At 40.7% G+C, this 23,424-nt stretch overlaps 1 protein-coding gene across 1 annotated transcript in view; it reads right to left on the bottom strand.

The window, feature by feature from the left end:
• Positions 1–11,169: 11,169 nt before the first annotated feature.
• Positions 11,170–23,424, bottom strand: part of CDYL (chromodomain Y like) — a 94,640-nt gene continuing 82,385 nt past the window's right edge. The window contains exons 4-7 of the mRNA XM_066579310.1: positions 22,606–22,778; positions 21,043–21,253; positions 12,832–12,975; positions 11,170–12,742 (exon numbers count right to left, since the gene is read on the bottom strand). Of these exons, the coding sequence (XP_066435407.1) occupies positions 12,584–12,742; positions 12,832–12,975; positions 21,043–21,253; positions 22,606–22,778 (687 nt within the window). The 3' untranslated portion in view covers positions 11,170–12,583. The remainder of the gene's footprint in view (positions 12,743–12,831; positions 12,976–21,042; positions 21,254–22,605; positions 22,779–23,424) is intronic.

Raw genomic sequence — 23,424 nt, forward strand, 5'->3', positions numbered from 1 at the left:
CTCCAGTGTGTATTTGTTTATGACGTGCATTTACAAACAAGAAAATTATGCATAAAGCCACGTTGGTTTTTGCATATATGCACAGTGAATACGCAGGTTTTTTTGTATATGTCATGTATATTTAAGCATGTCCATTGCTTTCAATGTGAACAGACCTAATTAAATCAATGGGTTATTCACTGCGTATTACACTTGTGTGAATGAGCCATTATAGAAGTGGTCATACTTGCTGATAACCAATTAATTAAGGGCATTTAACAGCACCTAGCTGCTACTTACCCTCTTAATTCATATGGATGCAGTAAGTACTTACTTTTTCACAGACTGCTTCTGCATTTTGGCCTAGTTTTTGTTAAATAATGATACAGTGTAATTTGTCATGTGTTGTTGTCATCTGAGGTTGTATGTACTTAATTTTAAGACCTTCTAAAGGACCAGATGTTTCTTTATTGAAATTGGCCAAATTGGTTAAAGGAACCGGTAAGAGAGATCAGGAAAAGATGCTTGATAATTGGAGAAAAAGGCATTTTTCTATACAGTTTCAAGAAAAAGTAGGTGAACCCAGTGGAATTACTTGGATTTCTGCATTTAAATTAATAAAATATGATTTGATTGGGTTTGTAATCAAAGTCACAAATATAGACAAACTAACTAAACTAACATACCAGTCATACTTTTCATGAGTTTCATTGAGCGCTTTGAGTAAATCTCCACAGTGAAGGGAGAAAAAGTAAGTGAATCTTTGTGTTAATGACTTCTCCAAGATCTAATTGGCAAAAGGCATTTCAATTAAGGAGATGAGATTGAAAGTGTGGATTTCACAGGTGATTTGCCTATTAAAGGCACACAAAGCCTAGTTGCTAACAAATCTGTTTTTCTCAAGAAATACTAGTTAGCGGGAACCATGCCTTGATGCAAACAACTTTCAGAAGAGCTCACATGATATAGAGACAATTGTATCTGATGAATACAAAAGTACTGGTTATACATTAATCCACAGGGGGACAAATTGTCTAAAGCTGGAAAAAATTAATTACTGTTACTACTCTTTTTAGGAATGGGCATCCCATTAGGTTCACTCAAGGAAGCCAAGGATAACAACCAAAGACCTACAGATGACTCTACAAACTGCTAGAACTTCTGTTCTTGTAATCACTACTAAAAATAATGAGCAGGAATCGTGTTTGGAGAAGGACACCATAAAAAAGCAATGTTGTGTTAAAAAAAAAAACACAACCCAAATATTGTGACTAGAGATGAGTGAGCATACTCGTCCGAGCTTGATGCTCGTTCGAGTATTAGGGTGCTCGAGATGCTCGTTACTCGAGGCGAGCACCACGCGGTACTCGTCTCGATTAAACGAGCACTGACCATTGAATTCAATGGAGCCAGCAATACAGCCGGCTCCATTGAAAGCAATGGGCTGCCGGCGATTGCAGGATGAATTGTCGGGAAGGGCTTAAATATATAAGCCCTTCCCTGCAATTCATCCAGAAATGTGTAAAAATAAAAAATATATATATACTCACCTTGTCCCGGCAGACAGAGTTCAGCGCGGCTGGCCTGCAGTGGGTGTGAAGGGGGTGTGAGTCAGACTTGCCTCTGATTGGCTCAGCGCTGAGCCAATCAGAGGCAAATCTCACTCACACCCATTCATGAATTCATGAATGGGTGAGTGAGTGTTGCCTCTGATTGGCTCAGCGCAGCTCTCAGCTGAATGACAGCAGTTCAGCACCAAAGTGCAGGGGACAGCAGGAGAAGAGGCGGCTGTTCCCCGGCAGCTGAAGGGAGGTGAGTATCTATTTTTTTTGTTTTTTAAATCACTTTTAATTCATTTCCAGGGAATGGCTTATATGTAAAGTCCTTCCCTGAAAAAGAATTCAGGTGTGCCAGCGGACCATTGTCTTCAATGGAGTCGTCGGCAGCAGCAGCGGCTCCATTGAAGAGAATGCCTGCATTTTTATTCTTTTTTACACTAAAATCTTTCTTTTTCAGGGAAGGGCTTATATTTTTAAGCCCTTTCCGAAAATTCATCCCGCGCTCGCCGGCAGCCCATTGCTTTCAATGGGCTAACATCGTTCTTCTCTGCCACAGCTGTTACAGCTGTGGCAGAGGAGAACGATCTTTATGCTGACACTTGCCACTATTGTGGCTTAATAGTGAGACCTCGGAGCCCGAAATGCAGCTCTGCATGTTGCTCCTCGCCTGCCCTATCCATTTCTGTGTTTTTTACATGACTTTGGTGATTTGCTAAGATTTTCACAAATGAAAACCTTAGCGGAGCACCAGTCATATACAAAAATGCTCGAGTCGCCCATTGACTTCAATGGGGTTCGTTACTCGAAACGAACTCTCGAGCATCACTGAAAGTTCGACTCGAGTAACGAGCACACGAGCATTTTGGTGCTCGCTCATCTCTAATTGTGACCTATTCAAGTTTACGCAATACCACCTGAATATTCTACAATGCTTCTATAGACAGATGAGGCAAAACTTGGAACGTTTTCCTGGTGCAAATGCACAACTATATTCTTAGGGAGAAAAAGAACACTGGACACCAAAATCTCATCCCAATTCTGAATCATGGTGGAGGGAGCATCATGGTAAGAGTCTCCTTTGCTGCCTCAGAGCCTGGGCGTCTTACATCTTAGTATTCATTTATTCCTTCAATGATCACATCAAAATATTCTACAGGGGTATATATGTATTTAAGAGCCGCAGTTCGTGACCTCAGGTTGAAGAAATGTTGATTGATAGAGAAAATTTTGGTTTGAATTGGCCAAGTCAGAGTCCTGACTTTAACCTTATTCAGATTATGTGGCACAACCTGAAAGGCTTGTACATACAATGCATTCTAGAAATATTGATTCATTGAAACACATTTGCAGGGAGAAGTGGGCCACAATTTACTACTCAACACTGTGCAAGTCTTAAAAGGGGTTTTCCCGGCAGCACCGGCTGTCAGTACCAGGCTACCCCGGGGTTGGAGAGGTAGCTGCTACTGTGACCCGTGTAGCGGCTGGTGCTCATAATTGCAGTTGCAGCTCCCATTGATTTTAAGAGGAGCAGCGCCTACAATTCCGATTACAAGCACAGGGACACCAGTGGGGATCGTTGATGGGTGTATCACACGCCCTTTATATAACCACGTTGTTCTCATTTATGTGTTGATTATTATATACATTGCTACACTAATTAACTTATTATGTTGCAAAAATATGTATTTTAATTCTATTTCATATGACATATTTGTATTGCATTGGTTCTATCTACTACACTGGCATTGATTTATTTGTATTGGTTTCAAGAGGATTCAAAATTGTCATATATATATATATATATATATATCCTTATTTTTACCAGTAGATGAACCTCATAAAATAACTGTGATAGATAATAATCTACTTTTATGGATGAAATTTCATTTTTCTTTATGTATTTGTTTACTTTACTTGATTGTCAAATCACCTAGGGTCAGGAATGATCATGAGGATACTTTTTCTTCTCTTACTACACATGCTTCCCAATGACCTAAGGCCAGGAACGACCTTCGGGCTAACATGCCCTTTAACCATGTTCACTTTGCTCTTCGTAGCTACACGGATTGATAAAATATTTGTGTGCAGAAACATATATTTTGAATTCTCTCGAATGGAGGCAACATGTATTATTTATTATCTTTGACTTTTAGCTTATTTTCATTTATCCACCGAGACTCGTTGCTATTAGTATGAAATAGTCAAATGTTAAATGACTAGCAGTGCTGTTGACTGTCGGTGAGCATCGGACTCCATAGTAAGCCCTTTTTGCACCTTTGCCTTTGACGTAAGCCCATGTCAAAGGTCCTCATTCTCTTGAGTCCCTACACTAACACCAATTTAAAATCACTGGAAAAGGGAATATACGGAAAAAACCCCCACAGAAAGTGGCTGTATACTTACCAATGTACTAATATAAGAGGGCAGGTAAAAACACAACATCCCTCAACATGCCGACAGCCAAATGCTAAATAGAGGAGTGTTGCACACATGGTGCACTACACGCACCATGGGTTATCTGAGTGCTAGAATAATACTAACCAGTGGCCCTCTCACTATAAGGAAGGTGTGTGAGTGGTTGTTCATCAGTACCTTGCACCTGCGCAACGCTCCTCCATTTAGCAGTTTGGCTGTCTGCATGTTGAGCGATGTGGTGTTTCTACGTGCCCTCTTGTATCCATACATTGGTCTTTTCTTCTTCTTTGGATTGCTACTAAACAGGGATCTATTGGTTACACAGGTCTGCAAAATTAAATCAAATTGTTTTGATTTTGTTAAATCATCTTTATGTAGTTTTTGCACAGATTTCAAAAATGACATGGGTTTTTTTCTATCACGTAAGGCTTGCCTACAAAATAAAGTTGAAGTATTTGGAAAAAATACAAAAAACGGAAAATTTTTTATTTGTTTTTATTATTTTAACATGAAGTAAAAGCAAAAAACCAACAATACCTAGCTAAATAAGCATAATAGTGATACACGTGTGTTGCAAAGTTATGATAAGTCTTTGTAAAAACGTTTTCTTTTTCCATCAAAGCTTCTTTTGGTACTTTTTCGGCTGTGTTCTTGTGAATCTTCCCTTTTTAACATCCAACAGTAGTCTGCCATCATGTTGACATTCCATTGACCTTGGTATCTGCGCTCCATTTCTTTTAGATCTTGATGGAAACGTTCTCCTTGTTTCTCACTTACAGCCCCAAGATTTTCTGGAAAGTAGTCCAGATGTGAGTGAAGGGAATGGACTTTGACATTCATGTTGCAGCCCAAGATTTTGTAGTTTTGTAACAATTCAGCAACCAAAGTTTTGTAGTTTGGGTCTTTTTTATTTCCAAGAAAGCCTGTTACAACAAGTTTAAATGAATTCCAGGCATTTTTTTCTTCCATTTCCATTTTAGTGACAAAGATTTCATCTTTTAAAAGTTTTCTTATGTCAGGCCCAACAAAGACTCCCTCTTTCAGCTTAGCATCTGATAGACCAGGAAACTGTTCACAAAGATACTTGAAACACTCTCCTTCTTTGTGTAATGCTTTCACAAACTGTTTCATTAGTCCCAATTTGATATGAAGTGGTGGAAGTAAGATCTTTTTAGGATCCACTAAACTTTGTCTTTCAACATTTTTAACTCCAGGAATAAGAGCCTTTCTGATTGGCCAGGTCTGCTTGACATAGTGTTTCCTGTCACGGCTATCCCATTCACAGAGGAAACATGGAAACTTTGTGTAACCACTTTGTTGACCTAGTAACATGGAAATAACTTTCAAATCCCCACAAATGGTCCATTTATGGTCAGAGTAGCTGAGCTTATTAAGAACAAACCCAAGATTTTTGTAGCATTCTTTCAAATTCTTTCAAGTGTCCAACAGGCACAGAAGCATATTGGTTACCATTGTGAAGAAGTACGGCTTTCAAACTCCTTTTTGACAAATCTATGAAAAGTCTCCATTCCTCTGGGTCATACGTTATGTTGAACATTTCCATGATTCCAGGTACATTGTTGCAGAAAACTAGTTCACCCTCTTGTGTAAAAAAAGGGACAAATTCCTTTTCTCTAAGTCGGTACCATGAAAATGAAACACCGGAGGCTAACCTATGTCTTTCTTTAAGTCTACACCCTAACACTTCCGCTGAATCCTTTGGTAGGCCAAGATCTCGTACTAAATCGTTCAAGTCTGATTGAGAGAAAAGTTCAGGGTCATTGGTACCTGGATCATAGCTGTCATCATTATCGCTGCTACTATGTGACATTTGGTCTAAATCATCTAAAATATTGTCCAGGGTATCCGGAGGTGAAGGAATAGGCAAGTCAGGTCCATGAGGAGCAGGGCTAATAGCCGGATGTATGTTGGTTGGGTATGAAATGTTCTTCCTGTTTTTTAAATTGAAACCTTGCACTGAACAAGAACAAAAATAACAGTCATCACTGTGATTTTTAGGCTCTCTCCAAACCATGGGTACTCCAAAACGAAATGATTTCTTCTTACCTTGAAACCATTGTCTCAGTTCTTCAACACACACAGAACACACTATATGGGGAGCCCAAGATTTATCTTGGTCCTCTAATTTCATACCAAAGTATGCAAAATACACCTTCTGAACAAAATTAGAAATGTTCCTTTGTTGCTTCTTGACAGTATAAGACCCACAACTATAACAGAAACAGTTAGGCCTCCTTCCCACGAACGGATTTCCGCCGCGTAATTTGCGGCGAATATCCGCTGCGTTGCCTGCAGCTATTAGGTTCTATTGAACCTAATAGCTCAGGGCACACGGTGCGGAATTCCACCGCGGAATTCCGCACCGTGAAATCTCCCGTCCTCACCCGCGGCATGCTCTATTTGCCGCGGGTGTATGCGCTGATGGCTTCCATTGCAGTCAATGGAAGCCGTCCATTCACGCTATCCTCTGCTGTAGCACAGCCGAAGATAGCGTGAAAACGCTTTCCCGCCTACCGCCGCCGCGTCATATGACACGGCCGGCCGCGTCATGTGACGCGGTGGGCGTATCATGTGACGTGGCGGTGGTGGGTGGGGAAGCGTCATGCGGGAGCGAAGACGCCGGATCCGCTGGTAAGTATAGGGGCTCTGGGGGGCGCCGTGATGGGCTTCGCCGCGGAATATTCCGCGGTGGAGCCCGGCACGCTCGTGTGCAGCCGGCCTTAGGAGAGTTGACACATCTTCTAGTAGCCATTTCTTCTAAATACCGTATCACAAAACTGTTTGATGCGTACACCACAGTGGCTGGCTCCACACTGAGTCACTGACTGCAGTCAAGGTCACGCCTAGCAGACAGTTTAGATTCGTTGTCGTACGCGTACCGAACCTGAAAAACCCTGAAAATAAGAACATTTCAGGTGAAATTTGTGACTTATCTAGGGGTGATGGAATTTTTTCACTATTTTTGCCATAATCAGCACATAAAAATACTGTTAAAGCCACTAATTAAATATGCTACAATTTTTTCATCGCAGATTATTAGAGGAAACCTTTCAGCTCGAACACGCTCTCCAAAGAGCAAGCATTATGGTATAGAGCAGGAGGAGCTTAGCAGATTGCTATATACAGTAGTCTTATGATAAACGATTCAGTAGAACTTAGAATTTATTCAATTAGATCACTGCTCATTTCGAGCCAATTGGTCCATTGGGTGGTCCCATCAGTGATTGGTAGCCATCTGCGTATGACAGACAGGTTCCCTTTAAATTCAAGCGCTCACTTACTTTTTCTTCCTGTATAGTAGAGATCTACTCAAATGCACTGAATGATTCTTTTCAAGTTGAGGGAGTGAGTTTGTCTAGAATTGTGACTTGGATAACAAAAAGATTTCTTAGCAATCCGTGCAAACCCCCCCCCAAAAAAAAACAGGTATCTCCAAAGGTTCCTGACTTTCTCCAGGTATACTACAAGCTTCTCATCTTCACTTCTAGCACTGATTTATTTATGGTTATAGTCGGCAGTACTCTGCCATACATATGTAGTTTTATTCTTGCTGACTGTACTTGGGATGCCATGATTACAGCCTGAGTGTGGTTTCTTTAATCTCTTAAGGACATGACCTATTTAGAAACCACCCTAATGCTTGAATATATTAAAGTCTATGTGTTAGTTGTGTTGGGGATTTTCATCTCCACTTGTCAAAAGCCATAACTTTACTTTTCCGTTCACATGGCCATATTAGGGCTTATCTTTTGTGTGGCGAACTGTAGTTTTTATGGGTACCATATAATGTATTGTTACATTTTTTTTTTTTTGGAGGGCAAGGATGAATAAAAAAAAAAAAAAAAACAGCACCCGCCAATTCTGCTATCATCAAGTTTTTCCCTTTTTTGTTTTTCAGTGTTAATCATTCAACATGAATGACATGCTAAATATTTCCTGTGGGTTGATATAATTACAATACCAAAATTATTATTTTTTCCACTTTTGCACAATAAAAACCCTTTTTATGTTTAAATATTTTTTTTATGTCGCTGCATTCAAAATCCAATAACTTTTTTTTATTTGTCCATGGATAAAGTTCTGTGAAGGCTTGTTTTTTATGTGATGAGCTGTAGTTTTTATTGGTATCTTTTTGGGGTACATACGGCTTTGATTGCTTTGTGTTTTTATGGGGAGCAAAATGAACAAAATAAGCATTTCCCAGAGCTTTTTAGGTTTTTCCATGCAGAATAAATCATGTATTCAATTTATTGCATAGGGCGTTATGGATACGATAATAATAAATATGTTTTTTTAACATTTTAATTTGCTTTTCTTAAACAAAGAGCCTGTGCCTTCCGAAGGATGTAAGTTTACATTCTGTTGCCTTACCTACCACCCTGCCAGGACATAAAATATGCACCGTTTAATGAGCACCGCAACATTATTAAAAGATTCTGCACACTAAACATATATTAAAACTTCTGGATTTTATGCTATAATATTACCAACACTGCTCCAATAAAGCTACTTTCACATGGCAGCCTTGTGGTCAGTACTTTGCATCAGTATTTGTAGGGGCTCATTCAGTCGAATGTTTATGAGCATATATACACTACCGTTCAAAAGTTTGGGGTCACCCAAACAATTTTGTGTTTTCCATGAAAAGTCACACTTCTTCACCACCATGCGTTGTGAAATGAATAGAAAATAGAGTCAAGACATTGACAAGGTTAGAAATAATGATTTGTATTTGAAATAACATTGTTTTTACATCAAACTTTGCTTTCGTCAAAGAATCCTCCTTTTGCAGCAATTACAGCATTGCACACCTTTGACATTCTAGCTGTTAATTTGTTGAGGTAAGCTTGTGAAATTGCACCCCACGCTTCTAGAAGCATCTCCCACAAGTTGGATTGGTTGGATGGGCACTTCTGGCGTACCATACGGTCAAGCTGCTCCCACAACAGCTCAATGGGGTTCAGATCTGGTGACTGCGCTGGCCACTCCATTACCGATAGAATACCAGCTGCCTGCTTCTGCTGTAAATAGTTCTTGCACAATTTGGAGGTGTGTTTAGGGTCATTGTCCTGTTGTAGGATCAAATTGGTTCCAATCAAGCGCTGTCCACTGGGTATGGCATGGCGTTGCAAAATGGAGTGATAGCCTTCCTTATTCAGAATCCCTTTTACCCTGTACAAATCTCCCACCTTACCAGCACCAAAGCAACCCCAGACCATCACATTACCTCCACCATGCTTAACAGATGGCGTCAGGCATTCTTCCAGCATCTTTTCATTTGTTCTGCGTCTCACAAACGTTCTTCTTTGTGATCCAAACACCTCAAACTTGGATTCTTCCGTCCACAACACTTTTTTCCAGTCTTCCTCTGTCCAATGTCTGTGTTCTTTTGCCCATCTTAATCTTTTTCTTTTATTGGCCAGTCTCAGATATGGCTTTTTCTTTGCCACTCTGCCCTGAAGCCCAAAATCCCGCAGCCGCCTCTTCACTGTAGATGTTGACACTGGTGTTTTGCGGGTACTATTTAATGAAGATGCCAGTTGGGTACCTGTGAGGCGTCTGTTTCTCAAACTAGAGACTCTAATGTGCTTATCTTCTTGCTTAGTTGTGCAACGCGGCCTCCCACTTCTTTTTCTACTCTGGTTAGAGCCTGTTTGTGCTGTCCTCTGTAGGGAGTAGTACACACCGTTGTAGGAAATCTTCAATTTGTTAGCAATTTCTCGCATGGAATAGCCTTCATTTCTAAGAACAAGAATAGACTGTCGAGTTTCAGATGAAAGTTCTCTTTTTCGGGTCATTTTGAGCGTTTAATTGACCCCACAAATGTGATGCTCCAGAAACTCAATCTGCTCACAGGAAGGTCAGTTTTGTAGCTTCTGTAACGAGCTAGACTGTTTTCAGATGTGTGAACATGATTGCACAAGGGTTTTCTAATCATCAATTAGCCTTCTGAGCCAATGAGCAAACACATTGTACCATTAGAACACTGGAGTGATAGTTGCTGGAAATGGGCCTCTATTCACCTTTGTAGATTTTGCACAAAAAAACAGGCATTTGCAGCTAGAATAGTCATTTACCACATTAGCAATGTATAGAGTGCATTTGTTTAAAGTTAGGACTAGTTTAAAGTTATCTTCACTAACAAGTACAGTGCTTTTCCTTCAAAAATAAGGACATTTCAATGTGACCCCAAACTTTTGAACGGTAGTGTATGTCCACACAAAACCACGCATCTATTATAACCATTAGTTCCCTATGGTGTGTTCACATGTCCGTGTTTTACAGGCGTGTAAACGCACGTACCTGCAAAACATAGGACATGCGTGCACCATAGGTCTGTGGTGCATGCCAATATTCCCCATGGGGAGTCCCCTTGTCACTTAACACTGTGACAGCTGTGGCAGAGGATCAGGATGTTCTGCCATTGCTTTCAATGGGGCAGCCGCTGCTGCCGGTAGACCCATTGAAAGCAATGGGCTGCCACCAAGCCCTCAGTGATTTTCGGGGTAGAGCTTTAAATAAAAGCCTGAAAATCATTCCTAGCTTCTGTAAAAAGAAAAAAAAAAATTTATATATATATATATATATATATACATATATATATACACACACACACACACACACACACACACACACACCTCTCCGCTGCTGATGGGGCTCAGGCGCATCTAGCCGCTTGAGTCCCAGCACTGTAATGAAGTGAAATGCTGCCTCTGTTTGGCTGAGCGCTCAGACAATCACAGGCAGTGCTCAGCCATTCATTGAATGACAGCTGAGCGCTGCCTGTGATTGGTCACAGCGCTCAGCCAATCACAGGCAGCGCTTAGCCATTCATTGAATTCTGCAGCCCCATTGAAAGCAATGCTGCACAGACCTGTGTTCACACTTTTGTGCACATACCTGGGTGCGCTGGTTTTGTGCGCACCTATGTACGCACCAGCACACACTCGTGTGAACGAACCCCAAGTCAAAGCCAAGAGTGGGTCAAAAAAACGGAAATGTTGCAAGTGGTTCCATTATACTTTTTCTCTGTGTAGTTCCCACAAAATCACTTTGACTTTAAAAAACTGGTGCAAAATACTGCCGTGTGAAAATGGTCTAAAAAAAGGAAGAAATGCTGTAATTTCATATTAAACATGTTTATTTTAAAAACAGATCAATAAATCACAAAAAAAACATACCAGGACAATTCTAATTAAGTTAAGAAAAATTAGTTTTATTTAAGCCAATTTCACAGCTCTATATTTTAGAAAACTTTACAGACTGTACAGTGCATTATATTTCATCTTTAGAACAAAAGCATAGGTCCAATGAATGCAAATACTGTACCAACCCAAGCGAAAGGCAGATTTACACTGAGAGCGACTCTCCAACCAGAATGGGAGATGGTCAGTTTGAAGTAAAAATGTAAAAACTGTACAAAAATAATGTGGATTACTTTTCTTCATACATTCAACTACATTCCGAAAGCCCAGATATCTTAGTATCCAGAGTAATATCTGTAGTCACGAGTCAAAAATGATACACTCTGGGGGAATTGATGGCACATTGGATATATTTACAAGACGCCCCTAAGCTATACAGAAAAGTAAAATATATATATTTGGGTTTTATATATATATATATATATATATAGTGTATTGTGATAAAAAAAAGGCAATAGAATAGAATAGCACACTCCTAATAAAAAAAAAGGTAGTTTGGGGGGTGGATGGGTGTTTTGCAATTTAATAGTGTACCAAAATTAAGTTATTAAATAAAATATATTCTAGTGAGACCTAACATTTATACATGTATGAACATAAAATTATTTTTGGTGTAATACGTTACCTGCAAACAGCTAGGAAGTTTCACTCAGGAACTAAACAACTAGATAAAAAAATTGCCTCTGAAGAATAAATGAACTTCAGCATAAACACAAGATAAATCAGTGACCTGTTAATACTGCATCACACAAAGAAAAAAATACCTTGACAGTGGTTTCATCATGCCAACATAAAACAAACTGGACATGTTCCTGACAGTATGTGAAGTTTTTGTTTTATTTGTATTTTTTTCCCCCATTTTCTTAGCATATATCCTGAGTACACACACTCCTTTTTGGGGGGGGCTTGTTACAATGCATCCGTACACAGTTCTATAGTCCTGTGCGAATTGATTAAGTCCTTTACAAAAAAAAGTCAATGTCTGAGGTATTTTACCTTCTGAACCAAAGCATTTCTGTAAGTCCAACCTCAGCGGGTAATGAAAAGTCAGGGCTCGCGGCTACCCGTTTTTTTCATTTTAAATATATATTTATATCATTTTATATATATATATTTATAATCTTATGAACAGAAGAAAAAAATATGCATTTTTCCATATTTTGTCACGCAAAAGTTTTTCAAACACCTTTCGGCACAAGGTTCTCAAGATGTGGATTTGCTAGATGTTCTGTATCTTACTTCTGCCTGGAACAAAAAATTGACGGCAGGCTTAAAGTTATTTGTTCAGAACGTAATAATAAAAAAAAAAAAGTTTAAATAAACTAGGGGATTGCAACGGTTGCAGATATCCCTTTAAGTGTTTCAAGGCTACTTCATAAAAAAAACAAAACAAGCAACTGAATTTTAGAATTCGTCGATTTTCCTTTGCAAGTATTTTAACATGGAGTCCATTCCTTGAGCAGATCCCCAGATCTTCTTAAGTAGTTCACACTCCCTTTCATTAGTTTGCTCCAAATCCCCTCTCATTACATTCCGGACTAAAGCTTTGGATTCTTCAAGTACCTGAAAGAAAAAAAAAAAGAATGAATATTCTGAAACTCATTCATAACAAGACTAAATTAAATCTAGTTACAAACATTAGTTCCACATACAACGGGATTGCAGGTCACAAGTTCCTTAATGCGGACCATAACTTCTTGCGTGAATGTCCCAGGCCAGAACACCTGAGATACGAGGCCTTTTGCACACGCTTCTTGTGCTGTCAGTTTTCTTCCACTGAATAACATCTCATTTGCCTAGAATGAAAGAAAGTTAAATAAATGCTTGTACACAATAGCGGTTGTGGTAACTTCAGACTTAAGGCCCGCTTAGACACAACAATTATCACTCAAAAGATGTCTTTTGAGCAATAATCGTTGTGTCCATTTACAGCGCAGGGCGATCGCTCAAACACCTTGCGCTCCGAGCGGGGGATGCAAAAGACAAGCGGGGCTGCTTGTCTTCTGCATCCAGCTGTTCCCCGCTTGGAGCGCCCAGCTGTTATACAGCCGAGCTCTCCGAGCACGGTATGAAGAACACAGCTGGACATCTCTGTTCTTCATACCCCGCCTGTCATCAGGAAGCGGGATACAGCTGAAACAATAGTATCAGCTGTATCCCGCTGTGAATTCCTGATAAGGCTCATCATTGTCTTTCAGCACGCTTAAAGATCAGCGATGGCTTAATGAAAAATGCACGATGTCCGTGCAGTTACACACAACGATTACACACAAGACGGCTTTTCAGCGAATTTTGAGCGATAATCGTTGTGTCTAAATGGGCCTTTACAAGAAAACTAAATGCAAAATTGCTATGCATCTACACCATGGGCTCTGACTTGGCTTTCAATTCCTGGTCATTGTTACAAGGCTTGTATAAAGAGTTTAACATTGACTTTAGGGATTGCTGCCTTCCAATAGGTGGCACTGTGGAGGTATTGTTTCATCTCCCTTATCTACACCAAAATGGCACTTTCTTCATTGCTTCTCTGAATTTTTTTTTTTTTACTTTAACTACTAGAAAGTGATAAAGAATGTTCCAATACACTTTTTACCTGCTTGAAAGCTCAGTATTAGATCTAGAAAGACGTGAGCTATGAAAATATTTAAGAAATTAGGCGGTTTAACGCTCCTCCGTAAAGTTTATGATTCAGTAATTGTACCATAGATCATGATGGAAAGATATGGCTTGTTTTTACAATGTCAGCTTTATCGCAATATCAAATAATTGTTAAATGTAGGTCACATAGTAAAAGTCATAGTGATGCATGCCGCTAGAGGGTTTTATATGGCAGCGTCATTTTCAATTGCAGAACCATTGAGCAATTATATGCAAAAGGAATTTGCTGATCAATAAACATTTTTAGCACTTCTGAAGACTTGGGATTCCATTCTCTGCTCTATGAAGCAGTGTAAGAATCATTGCAGAAGCGAATGGTGAAATTATAAAAAAAAAAAATGAAAAAGTGAGAAATCGTATTTCTGAAGTATCTAATGCTGCCCTTCCATAGTGTAATGCAAATCATTCTGTTGTTTCTCAAAGTCAAAAGAAGCTAATATATGCTTCAAGAAATAGAGAATGTACCAATTCAAACAAGAGCTGGCACCATTACCAATGTAGTAGGTCTAGAATTAGGTGCTTGAATGGAACTCACACACATGTAACATAAAAAGTGCAAGAAAGGAGTGCGTGAGAAAACACATAGCGCTCCACAAAAAGTGTTGCAAAAGAATGACAAATATTGTATTATAGCATTCACCTAAAGACAAACAGGACCATAAAAGCATTACGCAATCCCAATCAATCAACCCCAGTTTAAAAAATTCTAGAGTAGTACTCACATAATAGTAACAAAGTAATAACCTGATCTCATCAGGTAGCCATCAAGTTTACAAATACACTCATTGTAAAAAATATATAAAAAAATAAGCACCTACAAGGAGTTGTCGGACATTAATGAAACCTTATGTGTGATGGTAACGTTGATATAAGTAAGTGACTACAATATCAAGGCAGAAGGATGATTTATTGCGGAAAACGGAGCACTTGAAGGGAGACTCTAATACCCTGTTGTACCGCCTCTAGCTTGGATACAAGATGTGATATGGATGTGCATGGAGGCTCTAGAACCCTATTGTACTGCCTCTAGCTTGGATACAAGATGTGATACAGGTGGGCATGGAGGCTTTAGTACCCCATTGTACTGCCTCTAGCTTGGATACATGATGGGATGTGGGTGGACAAGGAGGCTCTAGTACCCTGTTGTACCGCCACTAGTTTGGATAGAAGATGTGATACAGGTGGCATGGAGGCTCTAGTACCCTGTTGTACCACCTCTAGCTTCGATACAAGATGTGATACAGGTGGGCATGGAGGCTCTAGTACCCTGTTAGGCTGACTTTAGCTTGGCTACAAGAATTGATATGGGCCGGCATGGAGGCTCCAGGATCCTGTTGGGCCACCTCTAGCTTGGATACAAGATGCGATACGAGTGCGCATGAAGGCATACAGGTTCTGTATGGTATTCTGCGGCATATCGGTCAACATTTGCTGTAACTTAGCCTTTAGATCATGGGAACTCGTAGGCTGTCAAAGTTGGCATCCTAGATGGTTTCATAGATGTTCTATTGGTGATAAATCTGATGACCAGGCAAACAATGTGTGGCAATGTTGTGGAGGCATTCCTGTGTACAGCTGAGCATTACCCTGCAGGATGTCCTGAACATATCGCTGACCTGTCATTGTCCCTCGTACTTCTGCTAGGGTGACTGACTTCTGTATACAATGGTTCCCCAGACCATCACACCAGCAGTGGGGCAATGTGCCACTCCACAGCCAAGGCAAGATACACACGCTCACCCCTAGTTCCCCAGACATGAACACCGTTATTGTCAGTGCCCAAACTACACCTGGATTAGTCACTGAAGACAACTGGGTTCCACTCCGTAGCAAGCCAGTTTGTCATTCACAACAACACTGCAATGGTGGGGGAGTGTGAAAGACAGTACAAGTAATGGGTGCCGTGAGACCAAATGTCCTCAAGCCAAGCGTGTGGAAATGGTTCCGACAGGCACAAGGGCCTATAACAATTGTGCCACCTGTCTCGGAATGGCAGACAATGAAACAGCTGAAGCTGCTTGTCGGACAATCAATGATCCTCTCTACTGGTGGTCTGTCGAGGGTGTCTTGAGTTTTGTCCCAACACCTCCTAACATTCTAATAATGAGCCGCCTCTCAAACTCTATTAATTGGGCAAAATCGCTTTGATTGAGTTGTAGAGACATGTCTAGTGGTTAACGGGCTCTACAAACGCCCACTACACACACGTAGCCTCCGAGAGCCTTTTTTATCCCTTTCATGACCGTGAAACCGGCTCTATTGTATTTGAGACAGTTTAAAACTATGGTACAAAAATGTCTCTTAGTCCTCAAAAGGTGGCAAGACCATTCATCTAAATCACGCCACAACTCTGTCCATTTGCATATCTGCCTGAAATTTAACTGCATGCCGAGTTTCGCAACAAATTGATAACTCCTAGGTGCTTGTTTTTTGTTTTTTTTTACAAGGGGTGTATATTCAGGCACAAAGTAGAAGTCTATATACCATTTCCACATAGATGTGTTGAATTCCATGTGTATACCCCACTAATAAATAACAAGACCGATAGGGTGCTACATAATTCTAAGCTTGACCAATGCATGCCAGCTCTAAGTTTGTACATTTGACGGGGTCAAGTTATTACTTTGTCATCATGGAGTACTATTCTAGCATTCTTTAACACGATTCTGCATGTTCTGTAACATCTGCCTAATGAGAGCTGATTTATGCTGGGACTATTATGTATGGCCACATTTATGTATATTCCCATTGATTGGGGGTTTTAGATGCTTTCATGGTGCTAATTTGTCTTTAAGTGTATACTATAATTAAATACTTGTCATTCTTTTAAGAGTTTTCTGGAGTGCTTTATATTTTCTTACAGTCATATTTTGCAATTTTCATGAAGAAATAGAAAATGAACATTTACAGAAATGATGCAGAGGTAAAAGGAAGTAAACTATGCCGGTTAGACACTTCTGACTGCCATGTCTAATATGCATCTGCAGCTAAGGATTTACTAGGGTTTTTGTTTTAATAAAAGAAATAAATATTCTTTGAATATTATATTTAGGTGAATTTGAATCTGCCATTACCACTGAGCTGGGTTTCCACACTGAGAACAGCATCTGTTCGAAAGTCCAACCGAGTGTAGCAGCCAATAGCCACACAATCTTGGCAATAATGGTTTTCCTAGGGGGCTTACTCTTTTTCTGCCGTTATACAACGGCGCTATATGTTGGCTGAAGCCAGTACTGCATGAGGTGACACATTGGATAGGCTCCGACAGCAGAGAGGCTGGCAATATACAGTAAGAGAACCCCGAAGGACGTCTTCCAACATCGGAGCTGTACAGTCTTAAATCATAATGTCTTCAGAGGTCAGACAGTGGATTGGAAAGGGTTAACCCTCCAGGAGTTGTAAAAAGAGCATTCCAAAACGTTACATCTGCCATGCATGCATGGCGGATGTCGAGAGGGATTGTATGGAGTGGAGGAACAGGGGACAAAAAGCTAATCTAGTTATTTATAATACAGGGTGAGGCAAAAGTTTAGACACACCTGTTTAACTGGTGTAATAATAAGGAAAATTGACTCACAATGTGTGACTATTAATTAGGAGGGAAGCTGCAGTTTTCCGTGGTGACGTTTTATACAACCCTTTTGAACTCTGCCGTATTGAATTCAGCTCAGGCATTTCCAAATGAGAAGCCGGTCATGTGATATAAATCTTGGCTAAAAGATACTCAGGAACACACTGGAAGTGTCCGTCTTATCCCATTTTAATTTGTTTAGAAGTTAAGCGAGGGAAAAGTTGGAAATTGTGTTTGACATCCAATTTATATGTTGTCGTTACAGGTGAACGGTAGAGATGAGCAAGCACCCAAATGCTCGGGTCCTCGTTATTCTAGTCGAGCTTTTCGTAAAATTCGAGAGCTCTACTCGAGTAACGAACCCCATTGACTGCAGTGGGAGACTCGAGCATTCTTTCTCTCTCTCTCTCAAAAAGCTTGCCAACGGCGCGCTGGGGTGCGGCGGGGAGGGGCCAAAACAGGCACATCACAGCAGGGAGGAGCCAAAAACTGGGGCGGGGTCGAACACGATTTGATGCTCGTTCAAGTAACGAGCACCATCGAGTACGCTAATACTCGAATGAGCATCAAGCTCGGCAGAGTATGTTCGCTCAACTCTAGTGAACGGTCATGTCTTTATCTAAGGAAGAAATAAAAATTGTCCTTGTGTGGAGGGAGAAGCAAACGCGAGATCACAGCAGACTTTAAAGGGGTTTTGTAAATAGAAAAAAAAATAAACTAAATAATTACTTATTCCTCCCAGGCAGTCTTCTTACCAGATCTAATCCTTCCCGATCTTCTCCCGCCCCCAGGTCACCACACTGCAAGCCAGCCATATCCTCTTCTTCTTGTTTTGTAGCATCCTTTCTCGTCAGTCTGCTTCTGGCAGGTCAGTGTATGTTGCGTCACTAGTGACTTAGCATTCACAGCCTGTCAGGGAATGCCGAGTTATTGCTGAGACTGCGCAAGAGTTCTCATACTATTGCAGAGAGACAGAACGCATGCGCAGTATTGGCACTAGATCGGCATTCCCTGCTAGTCTGTGAATGCTACATCACTAGCGATAGAGTACATTGCTCTGCAGGAAGGAGAATGCCGGCAATGTACGCTTCGCCACCGGAAGAAGAACCGGCTGGCTGGAGGTGAGGTGACCCAGAGGGACTGCATGAGACAGGAGAAGGTCAGGGAGGAGACGATGTGGTAAGAAGACTGATGGGGGGTAATTGGTAATTATAGATTTTTTTTTCTACCGACAGAACCCTTTTAATGCACATCACCCAGATATGTGCCCTATTTTAAACTCAATTGTACGTAGAATTATCACGAAGCTTCATAAAACTGGATCCATTGTTGACAGACAGCGAACAGGGCGACTATTGTCTGCAACAAGTGAGGAGGGTTTGACACAAATGTCCTAGCAGCATTTGCTAAAATTCGGAAATGCAGCATCAGATATTGCTGGAAACTGGGATTGGTCAATTGTCTTTATTGCAGGTTCTTCATGATCAAAAATAGCATGCATACAAAAGTTCGGATGCTGCATTGCTTCAATGAGGACAACATAGCCAGAAGGATGGAGTTTGCCAAATGGGCTCTGGAGCAAGTAGAAGTAGAGCCATTGTTCCCACATTTCACTCTTTACAGTGATGAAGCACTGTTTTATGTGCATGATGAGGTCAATCACAACAGTGCCTGGTATTGGTCCAATGATCATCTATCATGTATATTACCCATCAACAACAATGGGTTTTGAAAAGGTGGTATTTGGGGGACTCTTATAGGGCCTTTTTTAATTGATGGATCACTTAACGGTGAAAAGCACCTCCAGACATTACAGGATACCAAATTTCCCTTTGTGCTCAAGGACAACAGTGAGCTCCTACATTACGTTTAATAGGATGGCGCAGCTCTGCACTTTTCTGTGGCTATACGCAGATGGCAGGATGTGCAATTCCCTGGGCAATAGATTGGGCATTGATGTCCAGTAGAATGTTCTACTGGACGCCAAGATTGACTGACTTAACGCCTTTGGATATTTATCTCTGTGGCCATTTAAAGTCCCTTGTGTATGCGGACAAAATAGAACAATATGGTTCACCTGAAACAGTGAATCCTCGAGTGCTGTGAAGAAGACTGGATTAAACTTTTTATCATGTGCATCCAGCAGAATAGTGGACACATCAAACAAGTCTTGTAAAGCACTTTGTGAAACTTTCCCCACACTTAACCCCTAAATAAGTTAAGATGACTGCAAAACTGACACTTCCAATGTGTTTTGAGTAAATGCTAGACAAATTTGATTTAATCACATGACCCCCTTGCCATTTCTAAAACTTGAGCTCAATTCAAAATGGCCACCTAACAGGCCTCCTCCTACAAAAAAAATGCAGCCTCCCTCCAAATTAATACTTTTAAAAATTGGAAGTCAATTTTGTTATTATTACACCAGTTAAAAGGGTGTGTGCCAGAATTGTGCCCCATCCTGCATAAACCATATATAAATTTGGAATCTCTTATTGCACCGACCCGTAAAATAAACTTATAAGTCCTACAAACACAGTGCAATGCCGTAAATTAAAGAAAAAAAAATAAACCCAAGAAATAACTTTTCTTTTCCATTTTACCGCACTTCAAAAGTTTCTCAATACATTACATGCTACGTAAAACAGAACACTAAAAAGGCAATTTATTACAAAACACAATTAAACGAAACTAAAAGTTCTAGCTCTTGGAAGACGTGGATAAAATAGAAAGGGGGCGTTCTAGTATCTAGAGCCATTCTTTTCCTGGTTTGCCTGCTCCTGAGGCCCCCTCTTCATCCAAATGAGCGACTTTCATTCTACTCAATGTACACTGAGCACTGGTGGCATTGGTAGTGTAAGACATTGCATGCTGCTATGATTGGCCCGTGCTGCTCATATGAACAGTGTTGGCCAATCAGGAAGCAGCATGCACTGTCTGACTACTGATGCACAGTGTACATGTAGTGGCAACATGAGCACAGTGGCCATGTTGGAGGAATGTAAAAAGGCCCGGGACCAGGCGTATTGGTGACCAAACCGGAAAAACAACGCTACCAGGTACTAGAACTACCCCTCTCTGGTCCCTGGATAGATTTTGTCTTGGGACCAGAATGTAATTTTAAATAAATCTTTGACTTTGAAGCATGTTTTGGATCATTGTCTTGTTATATGTAACTTCTTTACAGCTTCAGTTTCTTCCTTGACTGTGGTACACTGCCTTCCATGGCAATCAAAATTCATTCTTCCCTCTATCTACACAATAGCTCCTCTATCTTTTTTTCTTTGAAACATCAGATCACAGTTCTACTAGAATTTTTCTTGGGTCTTCTAGATGTTGTCTTCACTTCAGCAGGTTCAATAAGTTCAATTTCAGTGGAATTTGCTCAGTCATCAGCTAGGGGAGCCCAAGGCTGTTGAGTTTAGGCAAAGTTCAGAAGTTTTCCCTATATCTTTCTAGTTTCGGATTTTTTTTGCTATGATAAATTTCACAAATTAGCAGCAACCTCTTATATTTAAGTATGAGATAGAAAGAAAAATCTAAAAACCTGTTGACTGAGTGTAACGAAATTTTTTTTTAAATTACCCATAACCAATATCTGCGAAATCAAAAGAACTATAAGAACAAAACTTACTGATGCAATGCCCATTATTTTAGGAAAAAGTAATGACGAACAACCATCTGGGCTTTGTCCAAAAGTAGTGTAAGGAGTCTGAAACCATGCTTTCTCATTAGCCCAGATAACATCACAAAGAGGCAGTATAGATGCACCAAGGCCAATTGCAGGTCCATTTACAGCAACGATAATTGGCTTCTTAAACTGTATAAAAGTATTCACAAACACTCTGCAAAATAATACATCAGACAATTAATGGAAAAATATAGAAAAACGAGTGCAAACTGTAAGAAACACGTAAGATTGCCATTGGAGTCATTAATCCAATGCCTGTGATTCTGTGTAGGTCTCTGGAGCCAATATTATAGAGTTACGGAAATGACAAAACAGTAACGTTTAAAAGTGCGGTCTCATAAGAGACAACCCCCATCATAATCAGTCTGCCTAATTTGGCCAGGAGAAACTGTGGCCAGCTGTTTTTGCAGGGAAAAGCCGCTGCTGGGAAAATGTGGTATTACATGGTAGCCATTTAGATGACAGGCTGTCCATGTAATACAAGGATGACTCAAGTATACCAGAATTGGTGCTGCTTGTACAGACCCCCTCTATGATGTCCATATGCGCTAAGCCTATGGTCATCATTAATTGATCATTGAGAGTCAGCCTGGGTCCCCTGTTGATCAGTTGTTCCCCAAGCCACTGTGTCAGCGCATGGAACTGGGAGCAGACAGCTCCATACACTTTGCAGTGGCCTAACATGGTATTGCAGACACAGCTCTAATTCACCTGAATAAGAGGTCTACTTGCAATACCATGCCGGGCCACGGAGAATAGGTTTTCAATCTTCAGAGCTGGACAACCCCTTTAAAACTTGTGTTCTATGCAAAGTCTGCAAAATTTTCCCTATGCTCCTGAAATAAACAGGTTATTTTTCTTATTCATGTCCAGGTTCAGGCCTCATGTCCAAAATGGAGCATGAAAAAATCTGGACCATGCTCCATTTTCATGCGGGTCTCCCGCGGCCTATGGAAGCCGTCCGGATCCGCGGGAGACCAAAATCGGAATATACTCACCTGCTCCGGATCTTCCCTTCTTCGCGGCTTCATCTCTCCATTGTGGCCGGATCTTTTTTCTTCGGGCCGGCGCATGCGCGGGGCACACAACTGACTAGCCCTGCCGATCCGCCGAGCCGAAGAAAGAAGATCCGGCCGCGACGGAGAGAAGATGAAGCCGCGGCGAAGGGAAGATCCGGAGCGGGCGAGAGGTGAATTAATTCTTATTTTTATGCCTCATGGCCTATGGAGAATCCGTAGCGGGCCTGATTTTCCCCGTGGACATGAGGCCTTAGGGTTCCATTAATTTGTGTTAATAATGCTTCTGAAAGCATTGTGTTTTATATTTTACCATTTTCAAACATTACCAGAAAATGGATATATTTAACACAAGCATTCACAAATCCAACATTCAACAGCTCTACAATAGATCAAGTATGAATTAATAACTGCTGACGATAAATGATGCAAGGATTACTCTAAAACACCGGTAGATCAATGTAGCACAGTTTAGAGACAGCGTACGTACCTGATGGCATCAGCCATTTTAGTGCTCTCTTTTTTTCGATCGTCTGTCAAGCGTCTTATAAAATAAATAAAATCCAGCCCGCAGCAAAACACACTGCCAACGGCACTGAAAAGAACTAGCTTGCTGTCATCTGCAGCGGCCGTGGCGAGCGCCCCTTGGACCTCCTTCATTACCTACAAGACAGAGAGCAGGTGCTGTTTTTATAGATTTCACGGCACAGTTTAGGACTCTACGGGGAAAGTGCAAATGCAAAACTGAATAACGTAACTTTTATGAAGCGGAATATTACCAATATGAAGTTTAGTTGTTTTTTTGCCAACTTTCGCTCTTGGCATTATCACAAAGTTGTGCAAATTTAACAAACGTCAAAGTAACTGTATACATACCACAAAATGTACAGTATCGGGAAGCTGAATCCATGTTTTATACGTAGTCCAATCTAACTCCTTTTTAGATTTCTATTTACACAAACTTCACGACATAATTCGTAACTGTACGAGCAGGACATCTGAAAAGTTTTGCAAATGGGAGGATAGAACAATGCCTCTACAGAGCCGCTCCTGGAAGTCAATGTCTGACTTTTTAAACAGGCCCTTTAACCCTTTCCAATCCACTGTCTGACATCTAAAGACATTATGATTTCAGGCTGTACGGCTTCGATGTTTGAAGACATCCGTCGAGGTTCTCTTACTTATATTGCTAGCCTCTCTGCTGTTGGAGCCTGTCCAACGTGTCACCTCATGCAGTACTGGCTTTAGCCAGCAGATAGCACCATTGTATAACAGCCGAAAAAGGGTAAGCTCCCTAGGAAAACCAGAA

Source organism: Eleutherodactylus coqui, chromosome 9 (assembly GCF_035609145.1).
Source record: "Eleutherodactylus coqui strain aEleCoq1 chromosome 9, aEleCoq1.hap1, whole genome shotgun sequence".
Classification (NCBI taxonomy): domain Eukaryota; kingdom Metazoa; phylum Chordata; class Amphibia; order Anura; family Eleutherodactylidae; genus Eleutherodactylus; species Eleutherodactylus coqui.